This window comes from Pteropus alecto, unplaced genomic scaffold (genome assembly GCF_000325575.1).
Source record: "Pteropus alecto unplaced genomic scaffold, ASM32557v1 scaffold40, whole genome shotgun sequence".
NCBI classification, from domain to species: domain Eukaryota; kingdom Metazoa; phylum Chordata; class Mammalia; order Chiroptera; family Pteropodidae; genus Pteropus; species Pteropus alecto.
This window is the reverse complement of record NW_006431919.1, coordinates 1,183,520-1,202,976: the sequence shown is the minus strand read 5'-3', so window position 1 is coordinate 1,202,976 and position 19,457 is coordinate 1,183,520. Positions and strand designations below refer to the sequence as shown.

Sequence of the window (19,457 nt, the reverse complement as noted above, 5' to 3'; positions counted from 1 at the left end):
GTTTGTCTGACTTTGTTTTTAGGATATACTTGCCATTATGGTTTGTTGCCTGGAACCCCTAGGACTGGAATAATGGCCAAGTGGCAGGGGGGTGGTGTAATGTTGATAGTTAGACCCAAAAACACGGTGGAGAGAGGATGGGCCTTAAGTAAGGAGCCCTGAGCTCTTGTCTCTGCTCTGCTTCTAACACCTCCCCTCAGTGGGTCCCAATTTCTTTATCTGAATAACAAGGGTGTTTGTTCCTGGTGATTCAACACAAGCTTAATTCCTTCTATGTAAAGTGCAATGGCTCTCTGAGCCCAGTAGAGGGACTCTGGGTCTGTGGCTTGATCCAGCAACCTCAGGGTGTGTCCACTACTAAGCGGTAGGTGGGGATCCCTGCTTTGGGGAGTTATCAGAGAGAGTATTTCCGGGTCCTCTCTGAGTTGCTGCTGAATCCACTAGGAGTTGTTTACCACTGTGGCTCTGGCAGGAAGCACATGTTACAGGTCACTGTAGGATGTTTAAGAAGATCATGAGATTAAGTGAAAGAGGCATAGGAAAGGTAAAGGGTTAGGCAGAAGTTCTCATGGGAGGAAATGATGTGTAAAGGGAGGGGTTCAGACAAGATGGTCTCTCTGTGCCATTGAAGTATCTGTTCTGAAGTAAAGCTTAGACACAAATGGCTTCAGCACTCTGCATACAGGAAAGCAGATTTATATAAGAAGTGAGGGGGGAGAATCAAAAGGGAGAGAGAAAATATAATTAGAAATGAAAAAAAAATCAGAAGTTTGGGAGTTGGCAGCATATCATTTAAAGAGGGAAGGAATTTGTTGGTAGTTAGCAATAAACTTGGATAAGTGAAGGTAAGGAACGACGGTTTGTTCGTGGAGACCCCTATGAAATGTGATCTGCTGCGCTGCTGCCATCAGTCAGTCAGCAAGCAGCACAATGCGACACTGACAGAAAGGCGACATCCCGAATGAAGAAGGTTATTCTCTTCTGTGGCTTTATCTCCAGAGCCTACAATAGTACCCGACTCATGTGTGTTTAATAAAGAAACGAATGAATGACTGGTTGGACCCCACCTTTGTATTTTCAAAAAAGGTAGAGTGATATGTGCCCAGAGGATGATGGTAACCAGAATGGAGAAGGGCGTAAGGCAGGGGCTTCGCCGTGGAGAAGAGAACACATAGCGAAAGGTGAAAAGGTTTTTGTTTCTTTGAATAGTTTAATGCATCTCGTGGGAAGAGGGATTAACTTGTTCCTCATGTCTTGTAAACTAGAACAAGGACCAATGGCAGAAGTTTCAGGGAAGGAAAATTTAATGCCTGAAGATGGAATGGGCTCATTCTGCAGGTGAGCTTCCTAACAGGAAGTTTACAGTATTAAAGCATACACTGGGTGGATAAACGCTCAGCGGGGATATTGTCGAGGAGGTGCATCATGAGTTGGTTACACTCACAAACATTTACTATCACTCCCAGCTCTGGAGAGTCTATATTTCTATCTTATCAGGCTTCTCCGTATAGAAAAAATGATTATTTGCCCGTATCCATGATCTTGACTAGAATGTCAGTTCTATAAGGAGCAGGATTCATATCTGTCTTACCTGAAGATATACCTGCAGGGACTACAGATTCTTAATTAATACTCACTGAGCAAATGAACAAACAAAGGAAACATGCTGTTCTGTTTTAGGCCAGTTGAATTCTCTAAGAGATTTGGATAAGTGGTAGAATCTAGACTCTGATTCGACAGCTACCATTTCAGATTGAGTGTAAGAATTTTCACTAGATTGGGGTTTGTTGAAGTGTGACTTGTGGACCACCGGTCGTCAAGCAGCCTGGTAAAATTCAGATTCCTAGGTCCCTAGAAGAACCCCTGAAGTCAATTTCCTGGAGGTGGGGCCTAGGAATCTGTGTTTTTAACAAGCTCCCTAGGTGATTCATGACTCTAAATTAGAGAACCAGAGGGTTAAATACCAGTTAACACTCCACATTTGTTCCCTTGGAATGTCACGGGATAAAGAAATCAATTTTACAAGACAGGACTTTTTAACTTCTTGTAAAAATTCAACATTCTTTGCTTGTTAGACTGACTCCTGGTTCCACGAGTCACACTCTCATCCTCTGAGACTGTCACCCATGATTCCAATTTCCACAGTTAAAACCTCCTGTAAAGGTTATGGAAGTGAAGGATTAGCAATTTCTGTATCAGCTGACTCAGAGATAGAGATCTAAATCTCTGAAACTGTCCCTCAGCCGAGTATTAAGGCTGTTTTTAATCCTTAGCAGAGTCAGCATTCAGTCTTAACTGACTGGTTACAGCACACCCCACACCTGTAACATTTTGGACTTATTTAATGTTTGAGAACCCACCCACCTCTCTGCTAGACATTGAAATTCAGTTTGTATTGTTTTGCATTAGCAGAGGTTTTAATGCCAAAGCCGGAGCTGGTGCCATAGTTTTCCAGAATGCCCGGCCAGGGTTACAAATAGAGCAGTGACTGAAGCTGGCCCACCAAACCTTCTGTTTGGGCGGTAAAGTGTTTTTTTTGTTTTGTTTTGTTTTTTTAAGCATTTTTGAATGAGAATGCTTTAAGACCCTGCAGGTGGCCAGTGACCCATCCTGCCTGCCAGCCAGTGCTTCTCACTCCAGGAGTTTAAGCAGGCAGATGAGTTTTCAACCCCTGAGCCTAGCCAGGGCAGTCTCTCACATCAGGGTTCTTCTCCGGATTTCTCTTGACCACAGCAGAGTGAGGTTTCAGAGTTCTGCCTCTATGTTGGCAGCACTACCTTTGTGACATAAACTTGCTAGGATGTTGGAATGGCTCCTTTAAAATCCCCGCCCAGATAAACAAGTGTGGAATATTATTCAGCCATAAAAAAGAATAAAGCACGGATACATGGCACAGCATGGATGAATCTAGAAAACATTACACTGTGTGAAAGAAGCAGACACAGAAGGCCACTTATTGTATGATTCCGTCTATATGAAATACCCCAAATACGTAAATCTGTACAACAGAAAGCAGATTGGTGGTTGCGGGGAGTTGGGGGGAGGAGGAATGGGAAGCACTCCTTAATGGGTGTGGGGTTTCCTTTTGGGGCAATGAAAATGTCTTGGAACTAGATAGGGGTGGTGGTTGTCAAACATTGTGAAGGTACTAAAAGCTACTGAATTGTTCTTTTTAAAATGGTTGATTTTATGTTATATGAATTTTATTTCAACTAAAAAACTCTGCCCCACCCCCCTCCAGAAGGTGGACTGCTTCTGTAGACCACGGGCTACTCTTCACTTGTTACTAAAGGTTCCAAACTCAGCAGTGGGGAGAAGAGTGAGCCCTTCTGTTGCATCTGACATATAATAACAACAATATCATCATCATTATAATCCTGGGCACTGGTAAATCTTCACCACGTATTAAGGCCATCTACACATTATTTAATGTAATATTCTTAAGGGGTTCGAATTCATCACTGGTTACATCGCTTATCAGCTGCATTGTCTAGGGCAAGTCAGTTACCTCTCTGTGCCTTAGTTTCCCCATCAATATAATGGGGATGATAACAGTACTTGCCTCACAGGTTTGTTGTGAAGATTAATGCGTTAATACAGCGTCCCCCTTACCCGCGGTTTCTCTTTCCGCAGTTTCAGTTACCTGAGGTCAACCAAGGTCCAAAAATATTAAACGGAAAATTTCAGAAATGAACAATTCTTAAGTTTTAAATTGTGTGCTGTTCTGAGTGTCATTATAAAATCTCATGCAGTCCCACTCCGTCCTGCCCAGGACATGAATCATCCCTTTGTACAGCGTATCCATGCGATACACACTACCTGTCCATTAGTCACTTTGCGGCCCTCTCGGTTATCAGATCAACTGTCGCAGTAACATAGTGCCTATATTCAAGTAACCCTTATTTTACTTAATAATGGTCCCAAGTACAAGAGTAGTGATCCTGGCAATTTGGATATACCAAAGAGAAGCTGTAAAGTACTTCCTGTAAGTGAAAAGGTGAAAGTTCTCTACTTAACAAGGTGTTATATCATTTTTCCATTATCACAAAAAGAAGGGTGAGTACAGTACAATAAGATAGACTGCATTCGCATAGCCTTTATTTTAATATATTGTTATAATTATTCTACTTTTAATTATTGTTGTTAATCTCTTACTGCGCTTCATTTATAAAGTTTATCAGAAGTATGTATGTAGAGGAAGAAACATAGTGTATACAGGGTTTAGTACTTCCTGTGGTTTTAGGCCAACTGGGGAGTTGTTTTTGTGATAATTATTATTATCTCCTCCCCTACCAAAAAAAATTGTTCGCCAGGATGCAGTTTGAGTTACGCAAAAGGAGTAAGGAGAGACTTGCAGGGGCTGGGCAGTGTTTACTCTTCTACTGCTGGAGCTGGGGCCTGGATGGGGGTGGGGCTTGCGGTAAGCAGAGGACTAGCTGAGCAGGTGGAGTCGCTAAGCAGAAGCCTGGCGTGGCTGCCAGCTCACCCTTCTGGGAGGTTGGGCTGGTGCCCAGGGATGAGGGCGCCTCGGGAGAAGTAGAAAAGACCAGTTTGCCTAGAGCTGACATGACAAGTGGGCTTGAAGCTCAATACAGAGGTCGAAGGACAAATGTGCTTAGCTGCCATGAAGCTGGTTCCTAGGGAGGATATCAAGTGGGATGAGGAAAGGAGAATGGCAGTACCGAGGTGCCGAGTTAATTCACAGGAAATAATAACTGCCGAAAATAACAGGACGGTAATGAAAATATTTTGAGTGCTTAGTATGGGTCAGGCACTAAGTGTTGTAATTATTCTTATTGTTATTATTATAATTAATAGAGAGTTCCTGTGCCAGGCTTTATGCTACTCACTTTATAACAATATTACTTAACTAAAAATAATAATGATTAATAATGATAAGGATAATAAAAATAAGGATAAATAATAATGGTAATATTTATGAGCACATATGCTGAGCCCTATGCTAAGTGTTATGAATAATGATGATGATATTTGCGATAGCCAGCATTTATGAGTGCATGGCATCATGGGGAATGGCCATTTCTACATTACTGGGTGTTTATCATGAGCTCAGACTGGCAGAGCCATTGGTGCCAGGCTCTGTGCTAAGCCTTTACCATACATTCACTCCTTTAATCCTCGTAACAGCTTGGTGAGGTGGGGCCTATCGTTATCCTTGTTTTCAGATGGGGAAATTGGGGTTTAGGGAGCTTAGATGTCTTGCCCACATGTCCACTGCTATCTCCCCGCCCTGCCCTGGGTGTGGGTGGGCATGTGACCAAAGTCAGGCTCCTTGGAGTCTCTCCAGGACTTCTTTGCTGAACATTGCAGGGAACGATGCCCCTCGGTGCCTGTGTTGGCTTGGGGTTGGCTGTGACCTCCTTACCCCGACACGGAGGCAGCCAGTTTGGGGCAGGAAAGCACGAGGTCACACACAAAAAGCAGGAGGGAGAAGAACCTGCTGACACCTGCGGGCCCGTCAGTCCAGCCTTGCTGCTCCTAGACCCTTCTCAGTTCTGTGAGCTGATCAATCCTCTTTTGTGTAATACAGTTTGAGATGGGTTTCTGCCACCTGAAAAGTCCAGACTAATAAAACATCTCATTGAGCTAAAACACGAGTATCTGACAAGTTCTTGACTTGCCCAGCAGGCAATTTTGTTTCCCAGAAAATAGAGGAAGCAACCAGAGAAATTGCTACTCTGGACCTAATTCTGACCAACATGGACAAATTAGCGGGTGAAGTGGATGTGACATGTAACTGGTGAAAAAACAGCCACATTGTCTTGAGTTTGTGGCGACTTGAGAGGAGCAAAGTGGAAACAGAATTTAAAATACAAACTTTAAACTATTATAGTATAATTTCTATAGGATTCAAGATATTTGGTAACCCTAAAAATCTAAAAAAAGTGCAGCTCATCAAAAATTAAAATATACTCTATTTAAAATGAATACACTTAGTAGAGTCAGACTTTAGGAAATATTAATTTAGCACAGTAGCAGGAAATGTTTAAAGAGTCTAAAATTATGTAGCAGGATTGGGAAAACATAAGATTTAAAGTTTTTAAGCATAACTCCTACAACCTAAGCTGTCAGTAGAGAGATCCAATTTAAAATAACGCTAAACTACTAAATTATAGCAACCAATATTACGTTAGTGCCTTTTAAAGTGGGGTTTGATGAGATGCATAGATTACGCCTGAGGGCTAGTGTTCTATAATTCATAACAACGGGCAGCACCTCTCCTGAACATGTATCAGCTAGCTCGGTGCATTTCTTATATGGTACTTGTCAGAAGACAATGAGGCCTCAGAGAAATATCAGTGGCATTCCCAGCTGTGTCAGAAAGACACACCTCCTGGTACCAGGCCATTGTATCATCTGAACTAAAAAAATGTGATCTGAAATAGACTCAATTATACAAGAGAAGGGTTTGGTGTAATTATTAAAGCCAGCTTTAGGGCTCTGTTCTGGATTTGCTTTAACACAGAACTGAGGCTTTTCATTTTACTTGGGACCGTAGACACCTCTGAAAATTTGATGAAAGCTACAGACCCTCTCTTTAAAGAAATACACCTATATGCAAACTTTGTCAGGCAATTTCAGGAGATTCATCTAATTCAGAAGGCCACCTAATAACCTCAGGTTAAGAATTCCAATAATAAATGGAGGAAAATGGCCTTAAACAAACCCTAGCAAGACAGACTAGCTAACCTTGGCCCAGGGACATAACCTCCCTAAACTTTCTTTTTCTCTAAAATGCAGATATCAATGACTTTTGGTTTATAGGGTTGTAATGATAAAATGGGATATTACATTAAAAACTCTTAGTACAGTGCTTGGTGCATACATAGTAAGTGCTCAACAAATATCAGCTGATGGCATTTTATTTATTATTATTGGTAGGATGTATAATCATAATCATCATCATCATCATCATCATCATTATCATCATCATCAATTAATTAATTATTGGCAGGTCCTGTAATTCCTTAGCAAAGCAGGGTTTGTCCAAGGATTTCATAAATGATTTCTTGCCCAGTGGGTTTATTTAAATACAAATGGTAACGGTCCCCCGTTTAAAAGTGTGCAGTCAAACTCCTGTGTTTACAATGTTATTCTCTGTCTCAGGTCTTCACAACAGGGGGTATTTAGTGTAGACACAAGAAGAGAAAAAAAAGTCTATCTTTTCTTTTTCCTAGGTAAAAGCACATTCAGAACAAGAGCAAAATATATCTCATTTTGGGTTTAGAAAGCCCATTTAGAACAAGAGCAAAATCTAACTACATTTTGGGTTTAGAAAATCTCCCACTGGTTCAGCAACTGTAACCTTTGTGATTTCAGTATAAGTTTTGCCTTGAACGTGCAGCATTTTGGCTATTATTTTGCTGCACAAAAATCAGTGACCTAATTCCTTGGCACAGCCCAAATGAAGGGTTTGGACAACAAACAGATTAGAAATCTGGCATCTTTACAAAAAAGTTAAAAGACTGAATGCACAACAGAACTTAAATAAAAGAAAACTTACTCTTATCTCCTGGGGCCTTGGAAGTTCTTATCCAGACAGATGTCAGACTTCTCCCAATTAGAGCCCATCAGAAAGCCATCACACAGCAATTAGAACACAAACAAACAGTCCAAAAGAACCTCCTGAGCCCCCACTGCCTGTACCATGCATTCAGTGTGACAAGGCTGGGCTTATGCATTTTGCAGGCTTCCTAACACTCTCTCATTTGTGTATATTGCTTTGTGGGGGCACTTAGCACCCTCACATTCATCTCTCCCTGCATATTCATGAGGACCTGTGGAGTATGCATGGTCTCTGAGCACTGAGGATGTGGGCCTGCCTCAATTTTTCCACCGTACAATACTCCCTTCCCCCGTGGACCTTTGCACCTGCCGTTCTCTCCGCCTCTGCAATCTTCTCTCCCTTCCTTACCCTCCCACCTCCTACTCACTTTTGAGATCCTGACTAGATCAGGAGCCTTATAACATGCTCTATTGTTCCCAAACTTCCCCTTCACAGGCTTATCACAGCTTGTCATTGAATAAGTTTGCTCTTCTGTTTAAGTCGTTCTCCCCCTCTTGATAGTAAAACACCACAGAAACAAGCGTCCCAGCCTTGTTCATCTCTGAACACCCGGCACATCAAAGAGAGCCTGCACATAACATGCCCTCGGTGTGAATTATTCTTGATTTACAGATGAAAGAAGAGAGCAGAGAAGGAAGTCACTTCTCAAGGTCACAGGCCATTAGTGGAAATGCTGACCCTTGAACCCAGGAATCCTGGCTCTAAGCCAGTTCTTTCCACTCTTGTACTGCCTGGGAGGACAGTTTTCTTGCCATTTCTAGGGAGTATCAATCCAAGTTCTGGTATCCCAACCCAGGGAGGGTATCCAAGGCACTCACAGGCCCAGCTCTTACTGGTAGCAGAACTCCAGTGGCTGCCACCCCACAGACACCCACAGCCCGAGTCAGCATGACACTAGCATTGCATGGCTTGGTCTCCCTCATTCCAGAATCACTCAGCATCTTTCAGAGCAGGTCCCCAAAGGCCCTGCAATTACTCCCACTCTTCCAGAAGTGAGGAGGGTAGGGATGGGGATAATTAAGGAGGAGGCTGACAGGCCCTTCGTCATCACCAAGAATATCTCCCACCTCCTGAAGGCATTTGTGTCCTAGGTTTGATTGTGCATTCTCTCTCATGATCAGAAAGCTGCTCGCTTCATCACTTAACTCTTTCAGCCTTCTGTGAAGTTCTGGTCAGAAGCAGGGCTTAGAAGATACTGATACAGGAGGACGGGAGCTTCATGAGGGCAGGGAACTTGTATGACTTGCTCACTGCTACATCTCCAGTACAGCACTGGGCACACAGGTGATGCTCAGTAGATATTTGTTAAGTGAATGAACTAAAAGCTTACCCTGCGTCAAGAACTTATTCTAACTCTCTATATTATAGGGACTGTTAAAAGCCAATTCGACAGGCTAGGCAACCAAGGTTCCGAGAGTTAAGAGACTCACCCGAGGTCAAAATTTAGTAAGTAATGGAGCCAGGACTGAAACACCAAATGGGGAAAGATTAGGATTAGGAATTCAGGCAGGAAGGTAAAGATGTTGATTATTCTAGAGATGTAAACGCGAGGGCAGTTTCAACACTAGGAAACGTGTTTACCAGGGAAGGGCGAGAGGAAGACCATGCAACACATTTTCAGCCAAGTGCAAAGTCCAGATTCCCGAGGTGATCAGGGTCCATGAGGACATCGCGCAATTTGCAGATTCAGGCGGGCTTCCCAGTGCATAACTCAGGGTCCTGCTGCAGGAAGCACTTAGGGACCTGGCACTGTGGGATCGATGCTCACTGTAAGGGAAAGGTCTTTTTTCTTCAAGGACCCGAGTAGCAGGCAGGACCTGGGCCCCAGGAGGTGAGGGGCAGAGAGCCCTGGAGTGAGAGACATAAGTCCAGTCCTGCTCTGCTCCTGCACGCACTGGTTCTCACGCAAGTCTCTTCTCTCTGGGCCTTACTTTTCCCTCCTATATAATGGGGGCTGATACTTTATAATTTAGAGTCACTTCTGGGATCCTCCCACCTCTAACACCTGTGTGATTATACATACAAATAAGTAGTTGTAGAGTCACAGCATCTTAGAAATGGTCACCTAGCCCAATCCAACATAGGAATTCCTGCTCCAGCACTTGAGCAGATGGTTAAAGGTTCTGTTAAACAGTTCAAGGCCTGTGGTTCTTAACCAAGGACGGTTTTACTTCCTGGGGATACTTAGCAATGTCTGAGATATTTTTGGTTGTCACAGTGGGAAGTGGGTATGTTATTAGCATCTTTTCAGGAAAGGCCAGGGGTGCTGCTAAACACCCTGCAATGCACAGGACAGTCCCCACGCCGAAGAATTATCTGGCCCAAAATGTCAATAGTGCCAGGGCTGAGAAACTCTGCTCTAGGCAAAGTTATTCATTTCGTTTTGTGGGAACTCCTGGCCCTGGGCCTTTGTAGCTATGTCAATCTTGATAAGAAGACACACTCCCTGTAACTGCCTCCCTGGCCTTAGATCTGCCTTGCAGGGAAACTAGAAGGAAGGGCCTTCTTCACTCCTCCCTAAGACAGCTATTCAAACATCTGGGGATGGCTAATCATAGCGATTCAGCCAACAATGATCACCTGCAGAGTGAATACTGGTGGGGCCAATGTCAGGAGCGGAAGTTCTCAGGGAGCAGGCCGAGGTGTGAATGTAAGCTGGAAGGGACGGGGTGCAAACAAAGGGCTGTGGGGACTCAGGGAGGCAGGAGTGTGTTAAGTTGTGGGTGGGGTCGGGGTTGTCTGAGGAGTTTATAAAGTGGGTAGTGACTAAACTGGGCCCAGAATGATAAGATTTGCAAAGGAGGGCATGGGAAGACAAGTTCTTATTGAAGACACGGTATACGAACAAAACCCAGAGGTGCGAGGGCCATGAGTTTATTTGAGGGGCCGAACACCATCCTGGTCTCAAGGCCAGGCCTGGGTCCGCCCCTGCCCACCTACCTATGCACCCTGGCCACGCTGGCTCCCCTCAGTCTTCCACACCTGCCATTTCTTTGCCCACTGGCAGATTCTGTCCCCTCAGGTTGGCCCATCCCGTTCCTCCCCTCTGTGCCCAGTTAACATCCTTCAGATCCCAGCTCCCAGCCCTTCCTTAGCGACTTTCCCTGATGCCCCTCCATACCCCTTTATGTACTCTCACAGTCCCATATTTCTCCTCCTTTTAAAACTTATCGTGGTTGACAGTTATGTGTATAATTATAGACACTGGTCCCTCCCTCAGTGGACTATAGGGAAATGAGGGTAGGGCTGTGACTGGAACTCCCTATGGACCCTGGCACAGAGCTAGCACATGGTAGGGGCTCAAGAAATAGTTGCTATATGGATGAGGAAACATTTGAAAGCTGGCAGTTTAAGCGTTGGGTTGGTTCAAGGCTAGAAAGGCAGTTCGAGACTTCAGTGAAAGGGTCTTGAGTGCTAGGCTACACTAGTGGGTAGGGTTGGGCCCAAAGACCTCTCAACAGGGCTGTGCCAAGAACACTGTGATGCCCAGGAAGACGGACTGGGCAGAGGATGGAGGACTGAGCAGAGCTTGGAGACTGATGCAAGAATCCTAGAGCCAGAGGGCTGGACCCTGGGAAGGGGAGGAGGGAAAACAGCCCTGATTTGCTTCTTAGAGACTGCTGGTTCCCTCTCATTCCTTCTTGTGCCTCCTGAGAGTCTGTGGGAAGACCTGAGAAGTAGTAGTCTGGTATGATACTCTGAGATGTGGGGAGAAAGGAGGGCATAGGGAGGAGGGGTCGAGGCTGTGTTGCTGCAGACACCCTACCACCCAGGCATCCCTCTGAGGTTCTCTGACCCCTTGGCCTCATTCAGCCCAACCTCCCACCCCCTGGCAGAGCCAGAGGAGTCTGCTCGGAGCACTGCCAGGGAAGCAGGCCAGCTGAGCAGCGGGTGGAGGTGCACAGGGACGGAAGGCAGATTACATGTCACTTCATATTAACCACATCGGCAACTTTCCCGATCCACCCAGAGAGGGGCGAAGTAATTGCAATTTTGAGGAAAAGCCAAAAGCAAAGATAACTCTGAAATAAAAGGAGATCGTATCTCTTTTCCAGTCATCGGTGGATTGGAATGCCTGAAAGAGGGTCAGATTTGCTTACCTGTGAGGTACATCTCCTCTCCTTCAGTGAACATCTGGTGGCAGCGTACACATCTGGCACAGGTTGGGTGGTAGTGCTTCCCTCCTGCCTATGGAAATAAAAAGCACAGGAGGTCAGAGCTGGGGCTGCTGTCTAGTGGGATTGGGTTTGAACATTTCCAGGGCACATAAGTATTGCTGGTGTCTTCATGGCCCTGAGTTTGGATGGGAGTCTACCCAGGGGAGTTCAGAACCATATAAAAGTCTGCCCAGGAAGCTTGGTGATTCCACACCAGGGGTCCCTGATGGCACTTTAGGGGACTTCTCTGGACACCTGCACTTCTATTCTGGCAATATAATAGCCCTTTGGAGGCCACTGGTCCCACCTCCTCATTTCTAGTGAGAAAATAATCCTGCTTTGAGGACATCCTAATATTTTCTGCCAAATGGAGCCCTTACCATTAGTGGTACAAGAGATGATTTTAAGCGGCACGTGGACCCAGGATTTAATAACAATTGCGTTAATGAAAAAAATGATCTCCTTTTCAAAAAAATGATCTCTTTTACAAGTTTGGTACAGTGTGTCTTTTAACATCTATTAAAAACTTACTAACCTACCTTTTTAAGAATAAGAACAGGTGTGAGGCTCGGAGCCTTCATGTGCAATCGAATCTAGCTAGAACTATATTTATTTTTTGGTTACCAGCAATATGTCAAGTGATCCTGGTTTTCCTGTTATGTTATATAAATTTTCTTATATGCTAGTGAGCCAATTAAAGACAATTTCAAGTATTAGTTAAGAATGAGTACACAAGGTTTACAGACATGGCAGAAATTATGAGAATGACATGTGAAGAACAGAATTTTCGTACTCAATGGACAAATAAAGGGACCTGCAAAGCCACTACCTGTTGGAGAGCCTCTGACCTCCAGACGACTCCTATGATTGTTGTACCTGGGTGCCTCTGCCCCTATCCCCAGCTTGCCCCAGCCTGGCCTTGGTGAGCCCCCTTCTTTATTCCCACTTTCCTTTTCTACCATTATTTAAAGTAAAAAGAAAAATGATCTGCAGCTGCAGAAATAGCTTCAGAGAGGTTGTGACTCAGAGTCCACTGGAAGCCAGTAGCAATGTTGGAGCTGGATCTGTGAGAGCCAGTCACCAGCCTAGCATCACTTCTGTGCTGACAGTTCTGACACTGCAGTCCCAGCCAAGGGGTCTTGATGCGTCAGGCAGGGGACTTCAGTGGTGGCTCCAGAATTTCTATATGAGAGAAGCTTGGTGCAGGAATTGGGTTAGAAGGTGGGGCTTGTTCTGAAGGTATATTTTGCATGTTACGGCAAGGTTTTATGGAGGAGGGTTATGCTTAGGGGAAATTGATGGATATTGGGTGGGGGGGTGTTAAAGCCCCTCCCTAATCCCCAAGCTATCACCTGACCTGATGCTAATGGGATCCTTCCAATTCCAGAAGTATAATTGTATGTTGCTGAAGGTCTATTTCCGAACCCTTTTATTGCAGGGGGAGGGGGTTGGGCATGGCCTTGCCTATTCTGGAAATACTTGATTTATTCTAAAAATTTAGCAAAAATGTGGAAAGGGCAGATTTTTTAAAAAGGGAAAAAAAACCCCCTCTGATATCCTTTGTTTTCAGTCTTGGTTGTTTGCATGGCTCCCACTAATGATAAAATGTCTTTATCACCACAAAGCAAACTGTTCGAACTTCAGAAGGTGCCTGCTATTGTCCCGAGCTGAGGCGCTGTGGCACTGATTCTCCCATACCATGACAAGGATAATCGGTTTAATTAGTAGCCTCTTCCTACTTTGTGTCTCTTTATCACTGGAATTATAGACCTGTTTTCCAGGGTGGCAACAGCACGTTGGCAAAACTAAAGCTTGGCATCCTCCTAAATGTCATGCCCCACCACTCAGCCCCAGCCGAAAGAGGCTTTGTGCCCACCTCAGCACCCTGGCTACAGATGGCATTGAAACAACTAGAGGGAGAGAGAGAGGCTGCCAGAGCAGCTGGCGCCAGCATAAGAGAAACCAAGTCAACGAGATGAGACATTCTGTCCGTTAACAAACTGAAGTCAAGAAAATAGTGAAGAAAAATGGCAAAGAATTAGCACCTGAAAAATAGGGCCATATTGGAGAAGACTAAGAACCACACTTAAGGTTAGGAAAAGCAGCATAGGGGCACCAGGTCTGTGGTTTTCCTTGGTGAGCACACAGACTAAGAAAGAAGGAATGTGACTGGTACTTAGCATACTCAGCTCTGTTACGGAGGAAGTGTGGGGTGGCCCGGGAAGGGAATGGGAAAGGGAAATGAAATTTAATTAAGTGCCTATTGTGTACCTGGCAGTATGTTGGGCCCTATTGTGGGCAACTGTTATTTTGGCCTGGCCAACATCCTTCCTCCTTATGCCAGAAATAGCATCAAGCCTTTCCTGGGTGGGACTTCCATTTCTCCACGTCAGTTCGTGTGGTTAAGTAGGGATGACCCTAACTAATAAGTGGATTCCAACACTGATCCTAGATATTGGTTCAGAGATAGGCCTGAGATTGTCCAGTAGGAGTCAGTCCTAGGTTGCTTGCTGAGCTATTAGAAAAGAGAAGCTCTCCTTCCATTGGGGATGCTGGCTGATAGGAAGGATGTAAGCCTGGAGTGACTGGTGTCCAACTTCCCCATCATGAAGGAGAGCCTTCCTGAGAGTAAAGCCAACAGAAGAAAGTGGTGCCAAGATGGTGAGATATTCCAAATGCATTTGTTAGAGCACTGGATCCAGCTGTGCCTGAAGCCAGAACTACTACTGGGCTCTTTACCATGGGAACTGATAAATTTCCTTTTTGGCCTGAGCTATTTGAGTATAGTTTCTGCACTTGCAACCAAAAAAGGTCCTAACTATAAAGGAAAAACACACTCATTTGTGTCTCCTTAACTCTCACACTACTACTACACTCATAGCACTTCTGACACCAGATGTGTGAGTCCAGCCCCCGCCCTCCCCAAGCGATTCTTTGTGACACCAGCCGAGTATCCTACAATTTAACTCAATTCTGACACTTTCTACCTGGACAAAGCATCAGGCCTCACAGGTTAAAGGCTCAGTCCCACAAGACTGTTCCCCTCATGTCCCTACACACACTTCAGAAACCAGTCTCAAGTCCCAGATTGTCTCCTGTACTTCTGATCAACTGGCTATAAATTGGGGTTCCCATGAACCCCAAGTTGGGTTTGGTAATTTGCTAGAATGGCTCATAGAACTCAGGGAAACACTTATGTTTACCAGTTTATTATGAAATGACATGATAAAGGAAACAGATGAACATCCAGATGGAAGAGATGCACAGGGCCACGTACGTGGATGGGGGAGGAGCTTCTGTGCCCTCCTGTGGCATACCACTCGCCCAAGGTCCACATGCTCACCAACCCGGAAGCTCTCTGCACCCTGTACTTTTGGGATATTGGAGGCTTCATAACATAAGCATGATCCATCATTAACTCAGACCCTCTCTCCTTCTGGGAGGATGTGGGATGGGGCTGAAAATTCTAAGTGTCTAATTATGACTTATGACAAGAATTGCCTTATTAGAAAAAAGACTCTCCTGTCACCCAGGAAATTCCAAGGGATTTAGGAGCTTGGTGTCCGGAACCAGGGTCAAAGACCAAATATTAGAACAAAAGATGCTCTTAGTGCCCTTATCTCTTAGGAAATTACAGGGATTTAGGAGCTTTGTGCCAGGACCTAGGGGCAGAGACCAATATATATATTTTCTATTATTTCACGTAACATATCCTTTAGGAGTTGAATAATAGTAGTATTCTCATTGATAGGTAAAGACTCTAAGACTCAGAGAAAGTGACTTGCTTAAGGTTTCATACTTAGACATGGTAAAATTGGGATCCAAGTCTGTTTTACTCCAACTGTGTTTTTTTTCATGACATCATATTACCTCGAAGACCCCTCAATGGCTGAGAGCTGTGGGCAGTGGTGTGGGACATAGGAATGTGGAGTCCTAGATTTTGTTCTCTCTCTACCAGAAATACTGCATGTGACCTTGGAAAAGCATCACATATCTTGGGGCTCACTTTTCTCATCTGTAAATGAGAAGGGTGAACTAGTTGATTGCTAAAAGTCTCTTCCAGTTCTAAGAAAAAAAAAAAATCAATACGTCCAAGATGCTAATGGAGCCTTGTATAAATGGAATCAATTGAAATGCAGTCACAACAGCGGCCTGAGAACAGGAGGCTCCCACAATACTAAAAGACAGTAACAAGCAGGGAATAGACAACCACCACTGCCACTGACACAATTTCAGAGCAGCCTGGAAATGTTGGGACAAATTCCTGTCTGCAGCTCTGTGTGTAATCAAAGTTTTTCCTTCTTGAAAGAAAAGTCTACTTTTATGATCTCCCACCCCACCGACCCTTCACCTCACTACGATCTGGATGCCTCTCTCTCATAGTCCTGCAGACCCAAAAAACGGTTCTCCTGCAGGTGACTTTCCCCACACCCCACAGCATTTCCTAAGCCCAAACAGCCTTTAACTGCTCTGCAGAATCTGATCAACACTGTCCTCAGCCATCTTTTCTGAAGGTCTGTCTTCTCACCGCCCTTCCCCCAATCTCCCCACACACCCCAGGCTGCATTTCCTCATTCTGTGATAACTGATAACTCCTTAGTCTCCTCCTGCCAGCTATAAGCAACTACTCCTAAGGCCACCTTCAGTGTGTGCTCTCTCCCTCTCGTCTCCCTCTCATCTCCCTCTCCCTCTCGTCTCCCTCTCCCTCTCCCTCTCCCTCTCCCTCTCTCCTCTCTTAGAAATCCTGACGACTCTCGTGATGCTGACTATCATTCAAATCCTAATACTTTTTAGATCGGTCCCTCCAGGCCTGAGAGCTTTGTCTCTGAGCTCTGATCCACATTTCTGACAGCCCTCTTGAAACCATCCTGGAATTTCAATCACAACCTGTCCTAAACGGAACTCACTGTGTTTCTGCTCAGAACATCTTTCCCTGCCACCCTTAGTTCTGCAGATGGCAACACCACACTTCCTCTCATCCAGGCTTGACACTTTGGTGTAACTACTGGCCTCTTTCTTTTCTTTGAATCTTCATGTCTACAAGTTGCCCCAAAGTTGCAAAGCTATTGGAATTCTACTTCCATAATCATGGAGACATGGTGGTTGTCATTTCCTCTGTGACTATACCCCTTGAGTCCTTTCTGTGGGGTCATGGCCTCCTTGCTGGTCTCCTACTTCCAGTTTCTTTCCTCCAAATTTAGCCTGTGTACATCAGATAATTCCAGATAATTGTGTTATCCTGTCTAAAGTGCATCTCTAAGCAGGTCTCTTCTGCTACATCTTTCTACAACCCCCCTTTGCCCAGAGAATTGTAAACTCGCCCTGGTATAGGGGCCTCAGAAACCTGGGCCCAGTACCCTACCTGTGCTCCTGTTACATGCCTTATCATCTATGTTGCACTCTTACTGTTCCCTTCAAATGTTTAATAATTTATCAGTGCTGCACATTTATCTTATTCTCTCTCTCTCCCTACAATCTTTGAAAAATAAAATCTTATTATGTTGCTCCTTGGTTTAAAACTCTTTAATGGCTTCTCATTGCACTTACTATAAAATCCAAACTCCTGTAAAACCCTCTGTGATATGCTCTATGTGATATACTTCATCTTCCCCCAGTCCCAATTTATATAATTCAGCCCCACTGGCCCTTTTCTCTATTCCCTGAATGGGTCAAGCTCATTCTTCCTCTAGCTCTTCCCATGACGGCCTCCTTTCCATCCTCAGGGCTCAGTTTCAATGCATCCCTCAGAGGGTCCTTTCCTGGTTGCCACACTCTCTTTTTTCTCAGATGTAGCTGCAGAATCCTTCTCAACACAGTACTGACTCCAGATAACCACAACCAATTGGCCAGATTTATGAGAATGAATGATTCTGTTCATAAGAGCTGACGTCATCTGCCGTCCCCCAACCACTGCCAAATGGGAAAAGTGAGGCCTAGACAGGCAAAGATATTCACCCCAAATCTGAGCATGAGTTAGCAGTTGAGTAAGTATTAGAGCCCAATTGTTCCTACTCTTAGGCTGTTGTTTTTCCTTTACACCAAACTCTTTCCTGTTTTTAACTGCTCAAGGTGGGTGGTCCCAAAGCACAGATGGCGTCCTGGGCCCACAGGTGTGGGAAGGAAGGCCAGGAAGGCCAGTAGACAGGGGCTCAGGAAGGGTGCTGCAGGTTGTCTCTCACTGGCAGAGCGAGCTATGCATCAGAGGTGGAGGAGAGCAGTTGCCATGGCGACGGACTAGCCAGAGAAGGGCTTAGGGAGCAGGCTGCTAGACAAGCTGGTTCTTAAATCAGCACATTTACCAAATGCTTAAAAAATAAAAAATGGCTTCCATCCTCTAGCAGGGTTGGGAAGAGAAATCATAATTGTTATTCCCCAGTAATCTCCCTGGGTCTGATTCCAGAGAAGTAACTGATATTCCCATTACAGTATTTTTGAACCAGGAATAATTTTGTCCAGCTTCTCATTTTGGGTTATCTGCTCAAGGTCAAGTAGCAAGCTAAGCTGGAGCAGAGGAAGTTGGGGAGGTGGAGGCTATGGAAGAAGGGGGATGCGGTGACTTTTCTCCACCTCCAGTGATGACTTTTTGGAATCACAGACCATCCAGCTCAAACACCTTCATGGTTAATTGGTTACTTGTACCCACTCACCTCCAGTACCCTGCCGCTGATGTATCGGTCACATGTCTCGCATTTAATGCCAAACTGGGAGTGGTAGTCAGACTCGCAGTACGGAACACCATCCCTGCAAAAGGAAATCCACACAGGAAGAGGAAGTTGGGGGGTCTGCGGGGGCGTCATGTGGAGGTTCCAGTACCTGCAGCCAGTGGGGACTGGGCCAAAATTAGAAGCACGGGGGAGCTCGTTAAAAATGCAAACTCCCAAGACACCCCTCAGATCTCTGGAATTAAAGAATCTCTGGGAGGGAGGCCCGGGAATCTGTATCTTGGCAAACTCCCTGAGCAGGCCTGGAAACCACTGGTCTGCTGCTGGCCAGCTCTCTCTTTCCCATTCTCTTGCTTCCCCCTCCCCACAGGTTCTCCAGACCCACTCTCTTACCTTTACCCTAGAGGGCTCTTTTTAAAAATTATTTTAAAAAATTTATTGAGTTATATTATTTAGCATAGGTCATATCTGCACTTGGCACAAACGAAGGCATAAAGGATAAAGTCTTCACTCTCCTCTCAGCCCCTCCCAGTTTCTCTTCCAGGAAAACCAGGAGGCAATCAATGTGATCAATTTTTTACATATCCTTCAGGGCTCCTTTTCTAATGAAAAATTTCACCTGTAGTGAAAGAATCATCTGACTGTGCTCCTGGACCAATAGATAATAGGAACCTTCTCTGACTAGCTTTGTGCTCCATTTTTTTGCCCAGCACTTATTAAGTTATGAGGCAGTAATAAGATTATTGTTAATTATTCTTATACTAATCCCTACTACTGATAGCCACTCACATTTATTGCTTGGTGTGTGGCAGACCCTCTGTTGGTGTTTTACATAGATTATTTCATTTAGTCTTTATGGCAGCCCTATGAGTTGAGAACTATCAGTTCCCCTATTGTGTGGATGAGAAAACTCAGCTCAGTTGACCCAGAGGTGGATTCACACCCAGGTGGTCTGGTTTCTTGGGGTTAAAGGATATGGCTCCAGTGTGTCCGAGAGCTCAGCACAGTGCTAGTCTGCAGTGAACACTCAGTAAGTGCCAGCCAGATGGC

General features: G+C 44.8%; 1 protein-coding gene across 5 annotated transcripts in view; it reads right to left on the bottom strand.

The window, feature by feature from the left end:
- Positions 1-19,457, bottom strand: part of ABLIM3 (actin binding LIM protein family member 3) — a 99,551-nt gene that overhangs the window by 26,801 nt on the left and 53,293 nt on the right. For all 5 annotated transcript variants that reach the window (XM_025043004.1, XM_025043002.1, XM_025043003.1 and 2 more), the window contains exons 6-7: positions 18,393-18,486; positions 11,689-11,776 (exon numbers count right to left, since the gene is read on the bottom strand). In XM_025043004.1, coding sequence (XP_024898772.1) covers positions 11,689-11,776; positions 18,393-18,486 — 182 coding nt within the window. The remainder of the gene's footprint in view (positions 1-11,688; positions 11,777-18,392; positions 18,487-19,457) is intronic.